The sequence below is a fragment of the Triturus cristatus genome, chromosome 11 (assembly GCF_964204655.1).
Source record: "Triturus cristatus chromosome 11, aTriCri1.1, whole genome shotgun sequence".
NCBI lineage: Eukaryota > Metazoa > Chordata > Amphibia > Caudata > Salamandridae > Triturus > Triturus cristatus.
Genome location: NC_140594.1, coordinates 105,699,666 through 105,714,314, shown reverse-complemented (window position 1 = coordinate 105,714,314; position 14,649 = coordinate 105,699,666). Strand labels below are relative to the sequence as shown.

General features: G+C 44.6%; 1 protein-coding gene across 1 annotated transcript in view; it reads right to left on the bottom strand.

The window, feature by feature from the left end:
- DDX51 (DEAD-box helicase 51) overlaps positions 1 to 14,649 on the bottom strand; it is a 139,132-nt gene that overhangs the window by 37,651 nt on the left and 86,832 nt on the right. The window contains exon 10 of the mRNA XM_085633323.1: positions 8,710 to 8,825. Coding sequence (XP_085489449.1) covers positions 8,710 to 8,825 — 116 coding nt within the window. The remainder of the gene's footprint in view (positions 1 to 8,709; positions 8,826 to 14,649) is intronic.

Sequence of the window (14,649 nt, the reverse complement as noted above, 5' to 3'; positions counted from 1 at the left end):
TAGGTGTTCAGGGGACCTTGTATTTAACATAGGGGTTTGAAAGTGTCTGTTACATTCTGGACGTATCGGACGTATCGGATCATTAAAGCCTCTAGTATTATTATGGGGTCTTCCTTTACCTACGTAAGCTATCGTTTCTAATTGTTCTGACTCTTGCTCCTCCTCTCCCTCTGATTCAATTCTGTCTGCTTCTCGTCTTTCTTTATGTATTCGTTCTACTTCCTTGCGGATCTTTCGATACATGGCGATTATACACGCCTGTCTATCATGTTTCTCGTCTGATATGTTCTGACCCCATTTGGCAAGTTTTTGCATGGTATCATGATCTGCCCCAGGCCTGTCTTGGTTCCTGATCACGCAGTTTATGAAAAAACGTAGTAGTTGTCTTTGTACATCCACTTTCTGGTATTCCATAGCTTCGTTAATACTTTCTGGGCCTCGCCCTGTTTGGACAAAGTGATATATATTGTCTAGGTGTTCAACCATTCCTGGTATCGTCATTAAATACAATGTAGCTCGTCTTATACGTAGTGATGATAGTAGCAATCTGTCCTGTTTACCTGGCACTGGATCGTATCTACAATCCACAAGATGTTCTTTAAACATGTCGGATGTCGCTAGTTGGGGTGTACGTTGAAGTGCTAAATCTCTAAGGGTCTGTTTATTTCGCGGCGGCGTGGCAAACATGTCTGTCGTACCTCCTGTAGCACCGTCTGAGGTGCTAGGCACGAAAGGATTCGTTGGACGTAAGATAGAAATTGTAGATGCGGGAAAAACAGTAGAAACGGACGGACCTGTGGGAATGGGCGTAGGAGTTTGTTGTTGCGGGGATACAGACGGATGCTCTTGGTGTTGTACACCATCGGCAAGCGGTGTGTGTGGTGTGGCATTAGCATACTCGGGAGCTACGTCATCTAAATAGGAGGAAAGGAAAACATCTTTTGCTGTTTTGGGATGTGCTTTTATCGGGAGTAATGGAGGTGTCAAGTCTTTCGGTATTTCCGGGGTAGCCTTAGGTAACCCTTCGGCCAGAAGAGGATACATACCATTCATAAGAGTGTTTCGTTGTCTATCTACTTGTTCTGCTTTTACTCGGGTACCTTCCTCAATTAATAAATTTTCTCGGGTTTTATTCGAATTCTCCCTACCTTTCTCTTCCTGTCTGAGCGCTTTTTCTGTACGTCTATATGATTCTTTACGCCATAATTCAATGGCATCTTTCTGTGACTGTCTGGCTTTCTTTTTCCATAATTCTTCTTCTACTCTCATGATGCAATCTGCATCCCAGGTCCCAGCTGCGGGCCATCTCTGACTCTCTGGTAAATCCTTGGTGTAGTCCACCCATAAATCAAGAAATAATACGGCATCTAGGCCATGCTTATGATACATGAAGTACCCTGGAGTGTCCCTAGGTGGAATGGGAACAGCTTCTTCGAGTACCCCTTTTCTAGTTTTGATCTGTCTTAATTTCGAAAAGAGCGGCATTTTTAGATCTGGTTACTTAATCTTGAACACACTTAATACAATAAACACAATAATGACCAATCATTCACACCACAATGTATAGAACGTACTTAAAACATTTAACATTTAACATTGAACGAACAATGATAATTAATAGAAAACTAGTTACTGACATAATACTGACACTAGATAATACTGAATTATATGCAAGACATACTAGATATACTGCTAAACAGTACAGATACACTGCTGAAACAGTGCAGACCGGATTTGTGTACCCAAACCCGTCTTGACCGGCACAGCTTATGTGCACGTTTAAATGCCTCCCCGGCAATGGTACTCACCGGGTAGCGCGGAATGGAAGGCCTCGGAACTGAACTGGACTGGACCTGACTCGACTCGACTGGACTCGGAACTTCGGAACCTGGTGGGCCTCTGTATACCTCGGATCTTGCTCTCTCAGCTAGGCTCTGGTCGGGATACTTCGCACTTCTCACCGCCTCGTCTGGGTGTTGATCGCAGCCTCAGTCGCCCCCGCTTGGCCGGAGGGAGATACAGGAAATCCTGCAGGTACGCGTTTTTGTCCGTTCAGCTGTGGCAGGAGACCGGGCCTGCAACGCACCTCCGGCGCGTGAGATGAGAAAGTGTCCCTGTTCGGGCGCCAATTTATGTGGTAAATATTTCATTACCGGTACTATTTTTTATGCGGTAAAGTCTAGTAAGAATAACTCAGTAAATATAAGAGGCAGAATCCGTGGTATTAGAGGTTCTAAAAGGCTTTATTCCTCTACAAAGGAATTACAGTTCGAACTGCAGGCTTCAAATTCCATCACCATGAGGGTTCAGGAAGGAAGGCAATACATTATTGACAAGTAATGATATTTATATGGAAAGCATTACATTAAGACAGACGCAAGAGGCGTAACAGCTGATAATACAGATATGATACACATACGTAATGAAAATAGGCGTAAACATAGGCGTAACTAAATACGTCATTAAACATGATGTCACAAGTGGGTGGATCCATAAGAGAATCCTGCAATGTCAGCAGAAATATTTGGCAGAGATGCGCGCGCAGCCGCATGACGTGTGATTGACGTGCAACTAGAGGGTGAAGGGGACTTGACATTTAGCTCTACATGTGGAGACAGAAGTCTGGGGGGTCATGTCAACCTAATCCCAAATCATATCTAATATCTTATGTTTAAAGAACTGTATTATCCAAAAGGAAAGGTCTCTCGGACAGAAATCTATTCTATACTGACTGTTAGTGCGTGTACAAGCGTCTAAGTGTCTACATGAGATGCGAGGGGGCAGGAATCTTCCATGGTAACAGGGGCTATGAATTACTTGCATGAGGACAGCGAGGCCTGGCCCTTAGCACGGTAGCTGGAAGAATGTTTACCTAAACTACTAGACAGGAATGCATCAGATGAGGAGCGGAGCAGATAATCTTGAAGGTGAAATACAGTTTTTGGCAGGCAACAGGCTGGATCAGGCACCGTTAGCCGCGCAGGGAGTAGGACAAAGTTCATGGATACAGATGCAGGCTCGGACTGGAGCTTTCAGAGGCAGAAGGCAGGAAAAGGCTTGATGGCAGAATTCAGGGCCTACTCGCCTGAATCTGTAAAATGTGGAAAGTGAACCACATAAAGTCGGTGGCCTTTCATACTTAGGAATGGAATATCTGACCCATTCATGGCGGATCTGAAAGAGGACATGTTGACGGTGGACGCACATGTATTTGCGTCTTCATAACTGGAACTGGAGGGAACATACATGTACTTATAGCATGCACATGGAGCCGTTGGGGTCTACGATAGGGGACATAACTGATCACAAAATTCATATTTCCTCAAGGCAAGCCACAGGTGGTACCTGTGGGTGAGGACCCAACAATATATCCTATGAGGTTGTAGTGATTTCACTGATTTACCTGGGTGATTAATCTTACACCTTAATGAGATATTGGTTGGGTCACACAACAGTCTTGCAGACAATAACGGGATTTAAGTAGCCAAGGTAACCCTCTCTAGTCATATTGTGGCAAGCATAGAGAGGCTGAAGGTTCTAACCTTATTTAAGTTTCTTACTCCTCCAAAGAATTTTTTCCAGTACATCCATGCAGCATTGCCCATGGACTGGGCGTGGGGGAAACTGGAAGTGAAGTTTTGCCATTTTATGTTGTCATGAGTGGCGAACACATCTGTGTGAAAAACACCACTGGCAGAAGTATAGGGCTACGACTTGTAGGTGGAGGTCCCACTTGTGGACTCTTTGAAGCATCCTGTTGAGCATTTTTGGCAACTTCATGGTCCACCCCCGACAAAAACTGCACTAGGAGGTGTTTTACCCAAAGCCAAATCTGCTGTGCTATTGCTGCGAGTTGGCTGAGTACATGGCCGTTACATATCCATTTTGACTACTGCTACCTTGCGTTGAATGTCTTGAAAGAATGCTTTCAGAGCTAGGTGAATGTCTCAGAGCTCTATGTAATTGTTGTGGTGACCCTGTTGTTGAGGAGCCTATGGCACCTGAACTGTCGTACTGAGGAGATGCACTCTGCTGCCAGAGTGGTGCGTCCATGGTAATAGTTGCTTGTAGAATTGGGTCCAAGACGTGGCTGCCTGCAACAAGTTGATCTGTTCCACTACAGCAGAGAACTATGGGAACTGCCCTTACCAAAACAAGAACTTCCCAGTGACCATCCACTTGCGACCCATGTGCTGAGAGACACTCCTGTAACAAATGTATATAGAGTCTGGCATGGGAAATTTTGGCTATGCAAGAGGCAATCTCTGAAAGACATTTGGCTGTTCTCACTGCGAGGTAACAATTTAGCAAGAAAAGAGGCATTAGCTGCTGGACTGCCACCAATCTCTATTGGTTTGGGTATGCCTTGACTGAGGTGGCATTTGGAATGGATCCTAGGAAGGGTTACACTTGGAGGAGCTGAATATGGGACCGAGCTTCATTTACTGTAAAACCAAAGCTGTGGAGCAGGAGAAAACAGCTAGAGTGTGGGTTAGGCACTGCTGCCTGCCAGCGCTCTGAATCAGTCAATTGTCTAGCTAGGGTGTCTCCTTTTGAGATGGGTAACTATCACCGCTAGACATGTTGTGCAAACCTTTGGGGCTGTGGTAACTCTGAAAGGCCACACCTTGAATCGGTACAGTTGTTCACTTATCATTAATCAGAGGTACCACAGATAAGCAGGGTGGATAGGAACTTAGGAGTAGTGGTCTTAGAAGTCAGGTGCAGTCATGAATTCGCCTTGTTGGTGCAGAGGGATAATGCCATGCAGAGTTGTCATGCGGAAATGTTTCGACAGGATGGCCTGAGAGAGCTGTCCTTTTTGAGGATGAGGAAGTACAGCGAGGAGACTCCCTTGCCCTGATGTTGAAGGGGCGCAGCCTCTATTGCTTCTATGAGGAAGAGCACATGATCCTTCTACTACAGAAGGTTGAGATGTTAGCTTTGCAAACCCCCGCTAAGGTGAATGGTGGATGAGCCATTGGAATAAAGGCATGATCAATGTAAAATTAGGTAAAGAGCCACAGGCATTGTGTCTGCCCTATTCCACTTAACTACTGCCTCATAAAGCATCTTGGACAGAAATAAGAGGCAACTGGATTAAAACTGGACTGCTTACACAGCTACATGGCATCTGGATTCCTGCCCACATCTGGCCTATTGTTTGGGCCCTCCACTGGTTCACCACAGTTCCCTGAATATGTTTTGAAACACTCCACTTGACCTACAAGAGTGTCTACTAATCACACCAACCCCACTTGTGGAACCCTTTTTACAGAAAGCTGGATGGGAGAATTGTAGCAAGCAGGACACTAGGAATGCAAATCCCCAAAATCTCATCCACTGCAATTGATTTCTCTTGTTCCAAAGCAGTTAAAAGCCCACAACTTCTGCAAACAGCTAGGAGGAATCCACGTTGACTCCCTCTCCTCTACCAAATAAAGTGCCCCATCATGGTATGACCTGGTTATGCTTTGCTGCACATACTTTTACCAGACAATATGTCAATTTTTTAGTAAATGGAACACATCAAAAGCTTTCAACATTTACAAGGGGACAAGGCAAGGGTGTCTGTTATCTCCCCTGCGTTTCAACCTTTATATTGAACCCTTAGCGGAGAAAATAAGAAAACACGAGAGTATAATACCTTTTAAAAGTCGGGGATGGGAGAAAAAAGTAGGATTGTATGCAGACGATCTGGAATCTATATCTCAGATCTTATTCCTGCCTTGCCAGTAGCATACGATCTGGCAGCACGTTTTGGGCGGATCTCAGGATGACTTGGAATATCAACGCACCACTGAGCTGTGTAAAAGAGGAAATGAGATACCTAGGTGTTAAAATTGTCTAAAAAATAGAACAAATTCCAGAAACCAACTTTCAGAAAATCAATAAGAAAGTGGGGAAACTTTTACTTAGTTGGTCTCATTTGCCTCTGTCCATCTAAGGAAGGGTAAGCCTTGTAAAGATGTCCATCCTTCCAAAGCTTACCTTTCTATTCCAGAATATCCCCATGGCCTTTAAGGAAGACTGGCTCAAAAAGATCCAGTCAAATATTACTGGTTTTATTTGGGCCTCCAAAGGTGTAAGAATATCGTGGAAAAATAATTAAGACGACAATACGATAAAGGGGCCCTAAGGTTGCCTGACTTATCCTACTACGCCTGGGTCTTTCTATTAAAAGGAGGGATATGTCTATTTAGTGCAATAGATTGATCGGAAAATGTTTGAAGCAATGCTTTGTAATGTAAAAGGGGGAGAGTATGGCTTTATATATAAATATGGAGACCCACGATACTTTAAAAAGGTGCGCCTGAAAACCCTACAGGGCTTTGCAACCACATGGTATAAGTTCAGGAGAGAACTAAAACTGAATTACTATAGTGGATTGGCTCCTATTTGGAACACCCCTGGATCACCAAAGTGGTCCAAGGACTGTTTGGCCCTTCCATTAAAAGAAGCAGGAAAAAAAACCTGGGGACAATTGATGGAAAACGGAGTCTTAATTTCTTGGGAAGAGGGTCAAGAGATAGCCTTCGGTCGTCTGTCAAGATTTAAATATCTCCAAATAAAGAGCTGGAGCCTTACAAATGGTCTTGGTGCAGGACTGTCTAATGAACTGGAAGCTCGTATGACAAACAACGTAATCCGGAAAAAAGAGGTGGCAAACTTGTACTGGCTGTTAAAGGAGATATCAGACGGAGACTTTAATCTGCCAGCAGCACTGTGAGAAAAGGACTTGCCAGGAGAGCAGATGAAAGATTTATGGCAAGTATCTTGTGACTTATCATACTCCACGGTACGTGCCGCAAATTTAAGGCGGAACCACCTTATTTGTCTCCACAGGGTCTATTCGACGCCATACAAATGATCAAAATTGGGGAAAGGCGATACGCCAAGATGTCCTAAATGTGGTAAAGAAAAAGGCGATGATATACATATGTTCTTGGAATGCCCGGTGATTCAAGGGTTCTGGTTGGATGTGAGTAATACGATATTTTCAATACTTGGAGAGATGCTCGAGGTAAGCAAACCTTTTGTTTTCTTTGGGATCCAGGAGCATCACGAATCCTTGTTGAAAAATGCTAAAAAAAAATTATATTTTACCTAGCATTGCTTGCCCGTAGGCAAATATGTAAAAATTGTGTAAAAGCCACTCCTCCAAATAAAATAGAATGGTTGGATTCAATAAGGTATATTAATCGGTTAGATAGGGCACGTAAAAATAAGCAAAATGACTTCTGGCTTCCCTTTGAGAACTGGGAATAAGCCTTCATATATTAGTCCAATTATTAGGCCTCTATACAATATTGCTTGACTACCCTGGAGGTGGCTCTAAAGACGGATAGGAAAAACTAGCTACCTATGCTTGGGTATAGAAAGCAAGGTGGTGCGTGATCGACCCCGGGTCTAAAAACAAAAGATCACCGGATGCTGCTATTCCGAGTGAGACCATGGTGTTTGGATTTTTATCTTTTGTGAACTTGGGCAATCTGGACAAACAGAACCAACAAACAAAAAACATGTCAATTTGTCATATATCAAAAAACAAAAACACATTTTCTGTCCAAAGAACAAGACTCCTAACGTGTAAAACTACCTGTTCTGCATTCCCCTTAAACAAGATGAACAAACTTTAGCTATAATAGATTTTTTCAGAAACTACTGAGATCACTTTATTTCTATTACCTGGACACAAAGTGCTAATATTGCACTAGAGAATATGAGTATGTCTTCCTCAGGCTCAAGGCACTGGTTTTAGTGTTAAAATAAATCAGCAATTTGGGTCATGTTGACAAAAGCAGTAGATATCAAAAGGGCCCCCACACATACATGCACATTAAAATTACAAAATACCACACCTATCAAAGGAAATGGATATGCTGCTATCCTCCCTCACAAGGAGGCATATAACCCAATTCTGACATGTTGAACCCTTCATGCTTTGGTTGGTATTTGAAGTCATGTTTTTGCACTGAGCATATACATGTCGACATATGCAGCAGTTTCGTAGCAAATTTAACAGAGTAGCAGTATCAGTTTGTGCGGAAAGTGAACAGTTTTCTCCCAGCTTTACTAATAGGAAACATAGAAATTAAAAAAAGTCTTTCTTAGGGAATACTAACACACTAGACAACTGAAACACTTTGTCAATGTAATACTTTCTGTAACTCCATGGACACTCATCGCTCAACAACTTTCACAAAGACTCACCCCAAACCCTTCCAAAACTACTCTAATTTATCCCACCTTTCCAAATCTATTCCTAGCCCCGATACGCCTACCAAACCCCCACAGCTTACTTCCCCCAATTTCCTTAAACCTTCCTCCAACAACTCTCCTCACCAAAATCATTCTCAAACTCTACTCGCCAACAAGCAGTTAAACATTGTGCAGGCTTCACCAAACATCACTCTAACCATCATCCCACACAGCTTGTCCAATTCTCCACCCCAATACCATGCTTCCATGCTTCAAAAATTGCAGAGCTTCCTAACACCACTCACCCCATCTCTACGCACCATTCTTTGCAAACCTATGGACAAGCAAGCACTGCTTAAGGGAAAGGCTGGGTCAGTCTGATGCAGCAGTGCAGAAAAAGAGGATGAGAATACATATGTAAACAAAGTGAACAGTCAACACATGAACACACAAGCAATGTATAAGGATTACTCATGCAACACTATGGGATAAGGCAATAGCACTCACCTGTGAGATGCTTGCTTGGTATTGGTGAAGCAGAGCACCCGAGAGTACTTCAAGGTGACCAGGAAATGCAGCAGGATCAGGGGCTTCACATTAAGGTTGCAGGGCACGTAGAATTGCTGCAAGAGACAGGCATGAGCAAGTAGTGACGCGCTAAAGGTACCAGTGACATCAAAACACCCCATGGCCAGGCCACAAAAGGGGAAACGCAAAGTTAAAAATGGTGGAGAAATGTTAATCCATAAATGACTAAATGCAATCAGTCTTTAAACATCACAGTGACAGAAGAAAAAAACATCTGTATGTTTTAAAAAATAATAATGGATATGTATATATATTTGCACTTGTGTGAACAATTAGTGACAATATAAACATCAAGAAAAAGCAGAATGTATGGCTCTTACAAAACACCATCAGTGGACACACTTCATACAGCAAGGCCAAAAGCACTGCAATTAAACCACTACACAAAGGCCTTGGTATCCAACATCAAATATACTATGAATGTTGGGGCAGTCCGTGTGTGCTTATATACACAGCAAACCAGAATGCCCAGAAAATAAAATAAAAACACAAAAAGTAGCCTATGCAAACACTGTCACAAAGTGACATAGAACTTAAACTTGTGGCGAGAAGAAGTAGAATTGAATATAGAGCTGCACCGCGGTGATGTTAGTTGTATTAAGCCGTTTATGCTCTTTTCAATTTAACATGTTAAAGTTCTAGTATCGCTGGGCAGGTTACGTTCTGCTTTTGCTATTCCTACGGAGAGAGTTCTCCCAATAAAATAAAGGGGACACCTTGGGAGCTCTTGACTTGTACAGTGTAGCTCACCAGATGCCTTAGATTATCATGGGTTCACCCTCCCTACTAAGGAAGTAAAAACCAGAAAAGCAAAATTTGAAATATGTGGCTATCAGAAGTTTTTCTGCAATAATGATAGGCTTTTTGAAAATTAGCATATTTTATTGAAAATACTATCCTTGTAAGCCTGACTATCTGAATACACCTCCTGATTGAACATACAATGTAGCCTCACCAATGACCCTTCATTCATCACACTCATCTACTGATTCATCCACAGTCACCGCCATCCTCATCCTAGGCATTATGTCATCAGCTCACCCAGTTCTCCTCTGCGTTTCCCGATTCTCAAATGCAATGCTGCTGGTGCTTGTAGGAAGCTAGCTTTTTATGTAGTGTACCAAAATGAGGTACATTCAGCAGGAAGTCCAGACGACCCTTATTGGCTTACAGGGCTTAAATTAATAACCCCTAATGCTCTCATTTGTGGCAGTGTGGGCGAGCCGTTCACACTTATCGAAGGGTAGTGTTAAGCAAAAGTCAATAAATGAGAGACTCTCGAGAAGAAACTCTAGACCAATTTAGAAAATAACAGGTATTTTAATATTTTGTTTAACACCAAGAACTTCAGGTAAGTACTCTGAATTATCGGTTTTTACAGTTAAGCAAAAAATGTCACACAAATGGGTTTTTACGCGGTAATGCTTTCCTATGGAAAAACAAACCTATACTGCATACAAGTATTTGCAATCGTATTTTGGGGGTCCCCTTAAGGACTTAAGGTGCTAGGGGTCAAGGTCACAAGATCCACCAGCAGTTCCGGGGTACCTGCCCTGGAGTGTCTGGTTGTAGAGCTGCTGCAACGGTTGGAAGCCTTGCACTACACAGTTGACAAGAAAGGGAGTAGGGGAGCACCGAGAAACAGGCTGCAGAGGGTGACTCGGGGACAAGTCCGGGAGCTCCCAACAGGGGGCTCAGTTCAGGAGAATCCTGGGAGGTGGGGGTGGAGGGGGCACAGTTTGTGCAGAGGATTTTGTCAGCTGATCCCGTGTGACGTCGTCCAAGGCTCTCAGTCTGACCTGCAGAGAGGGACATAACAGCAGAGCTGGGTTACTCTCAGTGCTGGCTTCTGTGATGCGGAAGTCCCTCATCGGCTGGTCGGTCGTTGCAGTGTTGGAGTCCGGACTGGACTTCAAACAAGCTTTGGTTGCTGCAAAGGGTCCGGTCCCTGGGATATTGATGCAGGATGGCTCCTGGTAGCTTTAAACTTGGTGGGGAATGGATTTGACTCTTTGGAGCATGGTGACATGCAGTCAGTGGCTGCAGGTTGCAGGGAGGTGGCTCCTCCAGGTCAAGGGAGATGCTGGCTGGTTGGCGAAGTGCTGGCAGCCCAACGAGGCTTTGAGGATGCACAGCTGCAGGACGTGTCGAATTGTCGCAATTATCAGGCCAAGAGCAGGCACGCAGGGTTGGCACCAAAGTCCACCAGTTGTCCAAAGTTCTCTCGCTTCTTCTGCTCTTCTTCGTCCTTCTTCTTTAGTCAGGCGAATCGGAATTCCTAGTGGTAGGGGGCTACCTACATACTGAATTTAGTGGCGCTAAGGGAAGTGAAGGGTAGTAGCCAATGGGCTACTTACCATTGGGGTCACTACACCCTCTATATGACCTCTTCCTGTGGCAAGTCGGCATAACCCTGTCCCAGAGTTTCGAATACCACCAAAAACAAGATGGTGGATTCCTTCTTTCGTGGAGTACATCATGCAGCCCACCTTAGGGGGTGTGAGTTGACTGGTAGTGCAACAGGCCTACTTGAATAGGTACTTTTCCACCTGTCCTGGTGCCCGATGGGCCTCAGGGCAGGGGATAGCATCTCCCAGGCCTGAGGGGAAACCAGAGTCGTATATCAAAGGCAGCAGGGTCTTTGATATGCTAAATCCCTAGCCATCCTGCTAGAGGAAGTGTGAACACCTTCTTCCGGAGCAGGCATCGTTTCTGGCCTCAGAGAGCGTGGGCTCACACCTGCAGGGGGTCAGAAACAGGTCTGTGGTGGCAGGCTGAATCATACAAGTCAGCCAGCAAACTAAGAAGTTGGTAGGTGTTCGGGGGTCACCTCTAAGGTGCCTTCTGCATACATATCTTAATAAATCCACTACTGGCATCAGTATGGGTTTATTAAGACAAGCTGTTTGATACCAAACACCATAGTTTTCAGTAAATCCATCATGTAGCTGGGGAACTCGTAATGACTAGTGCACAGTACATATACTTAAGATGACATTCCTGTCCACTTTTGCTGTCTAGCAATTAAACTAGACACCACAGGGGCATATCTGCTCATGCAGATATGTCCTCACAGGGTGTGTGCTATGTCACGTTTTCCCATTTGTCTGCACCATTACCACAGCCTGCAATGGCAGTCTGTATGAGTTTAATGGTGGGTCCCTTATGGTAGCACAATACATGCAGCAGCTCTTAGGCACCCTCTTTAGTATCCATGCCCTAGGGACTGGGGGTACCGTTTACTAGGGACTTACAGAGGTGGTAAAGGTCTTGCCAAGTGGGTAACAACTGAACAGTTACCTTGTTTTAGGGAAAAAGCCCCGACTCTTGGCACCTGGCTAGCACAAACCCAGTGCACTTCAATCAACATTGCATCAAATGCCAGGCAAAATCTGATGGTGACCATGTCAAAAAGGGGCACTTTCCTACATTACACCAAACACTCAGCCCATCAGTACACCAACCACTCAGTCGGTCTGAGCCACCACTATCTAGCTAATCTTCACAGGCTCCAATGAGTCAATCGTGCCCCCATACTTCTCACTAAATATATCTACATTGCTATCCCAACCTTTACCAGACATTGCTCTACCCATCTCCAAAACTTTTCTCTTCAAGTATTAACCAAACCACATTCTTCTCAGGTGTAATCAACTTTGTATATCTTCTCCAAGAACCACACCTGCCACTTTGATCTGGCCTGCACCTCCGTGTTTCCCCAAATGTCCTCACATCAATGCTCTGCCACCGCATTCCTCTGCTCTCTACAAATATTCATCCGGTTTACATATGTGCTTTCTGTACACACTCCATCCACACAAAGCAATCCAGAAAGACATTCCTTTCTTTCATGCCCTTCTACAAACCCCTGCACAAACATAATTAACTATGAACAACTGAAAACATCTCATTACAAACTTGATCCGCAGATGATAATAATAGAGCAACGACAGATGAGATTTGCAGGCAAAAGATTTCACATCTCCTGGAGGTCCTCACATTGAATCACCTGAAGAAAACTTTACAGTGCCCTAGAGGTCATCTTTAGACCTACAGACAGCCACTGAATACACAACAAACAAAAATCCAACATACATAACTCAAGATATTAATTGTCAAAGGTAAATAAAGGTATACTTATTAAAAATCAATGGTTGCGATTGACCAGCAAAATGTAACTTAAATGTGTTAAAAATCTAAGACTATGCGTGGACATGAGATGCGAGGCATCGTGAAAGCTGGTGATGCATCGGTTCCTTACTGCTATGCAGGTCGTTGGCACAGTGAAGCTCGGGACAGTGCGTTGCGCAGAGGAGGTTCTACGTGGTTGTACACAGGGATGCGTCGGTTCCTTAACCCCTTCAGCGCTGCGCGGATTCCCCCGCGGTGCTGAAGGGTTCTAGCGCGGGCGTGGTCATGACGGAACGGTTCCGTCATGAGCACAGCTCAACCGATGCTCATGACGGAACCGTTCCGTCATGAGCATCGAAGGGGTTAAGAAGTGCAGAGTCGTCGAGCTGTACACGTCTGGGGATGTCACGTAGCGCTGGGGAGGTGAGGTGTCATTTACGGGCACAATACCTTGGTTCCTTACTGCGATGCGAAGTCTATGATGAAATCGGTGCCCAAAGATGATGTGTCGAGGGTGTGTCGAAAGCCAAGTTGCGATGCGTTGATTTCACAGTGTCGAAGCAGGCCCAATGTTGAAGTCGGATTGGTGCGTCACGGACTATGGTGATGTGTTGCTTGAGAATTGCGCAGTGGTGGTTCTTCAGAGGCGCTGCAGCGAAAACTCGGGGCCTGTGTTTCAAGCTGAAGCCGTTGCATCGAGTGAGCTCCAGTGGCACAGTGAGTTTTCTATGCCACTGGAGTCAAGCTATACTAACTGATGAGGGGTGAAAAACCGTAACCGGTCCTAGGATGCTTGTTTCCAGTCTAGGGAGGACCTGGCCTGGCAGTTCAGGCTGGACTGTTCCCATTGGGCGCAAGGTCAAGACTGATTTGCATACGGCTGGGTTCAAACTGGAATGGCATGGGGAGCAAAAAAACAATTGATTTAGGCCCAGATCTCTGTACTGGGGTGAATGTATGACATTGTTCTGCATTCTGTCCCTCAAGTCTTCTTTTTGCACTTTTCAACCAGAGTGGGACGGGCATGCCCAGACGTGGGTCCCATGCTCTCCATGCCACTGGAGTCAAGCTATCCTGGCTGATGAGGGGTGAAACCCCGAAACTGGTCCTAGGATGCTTGTATCCAGTCCAGGGAGAACCTGGCATGGCAGTTCGGGCTGTACTGTTCCCATTGGGCACAGGGTCAAGACTGATTTGCATATGGCTGGGTTCAAACTGGAATGGCATGGGGAGCAAAAAACAATGGATTTAGGCCCAGATCTCTGTACTGGGGTGAATGTATGACATTGTTCTGTATTCTGTCCATCAATTGTTCTTTTTGAACTTTCTAAAAGTGGCATTTTCAGACCTGCAATTTAAAAACCAACTTCACCTAAAGATGTATTTTTATAATTTTGAGTCCAGAGACACCAACTTCCTATTCTTTATCAGCTCCCAAATGGAAGTTGCACTTGTAAGATGTTACAAGGCAGCTCCAATGGCAACCTATGGGAGAGATAGGCCTTGCTGTAGTGAAAGTGAAATGAGCAGTTTTTCACTACCAGGACATGTAAAACACAACAGTACATGTCCTACCTTTTAAGTACATAGCACCCTACCCATTGGGCTACTTTAGGCCTACCTTAGGGGAGATTTACATATAACAAAATGGAAGGTTTGGGCCTGGCAAGTAGTTGCCAGCTCGACATGGCAAGCTAAACTGCACACACAGACACTGCAGTGGCAGGT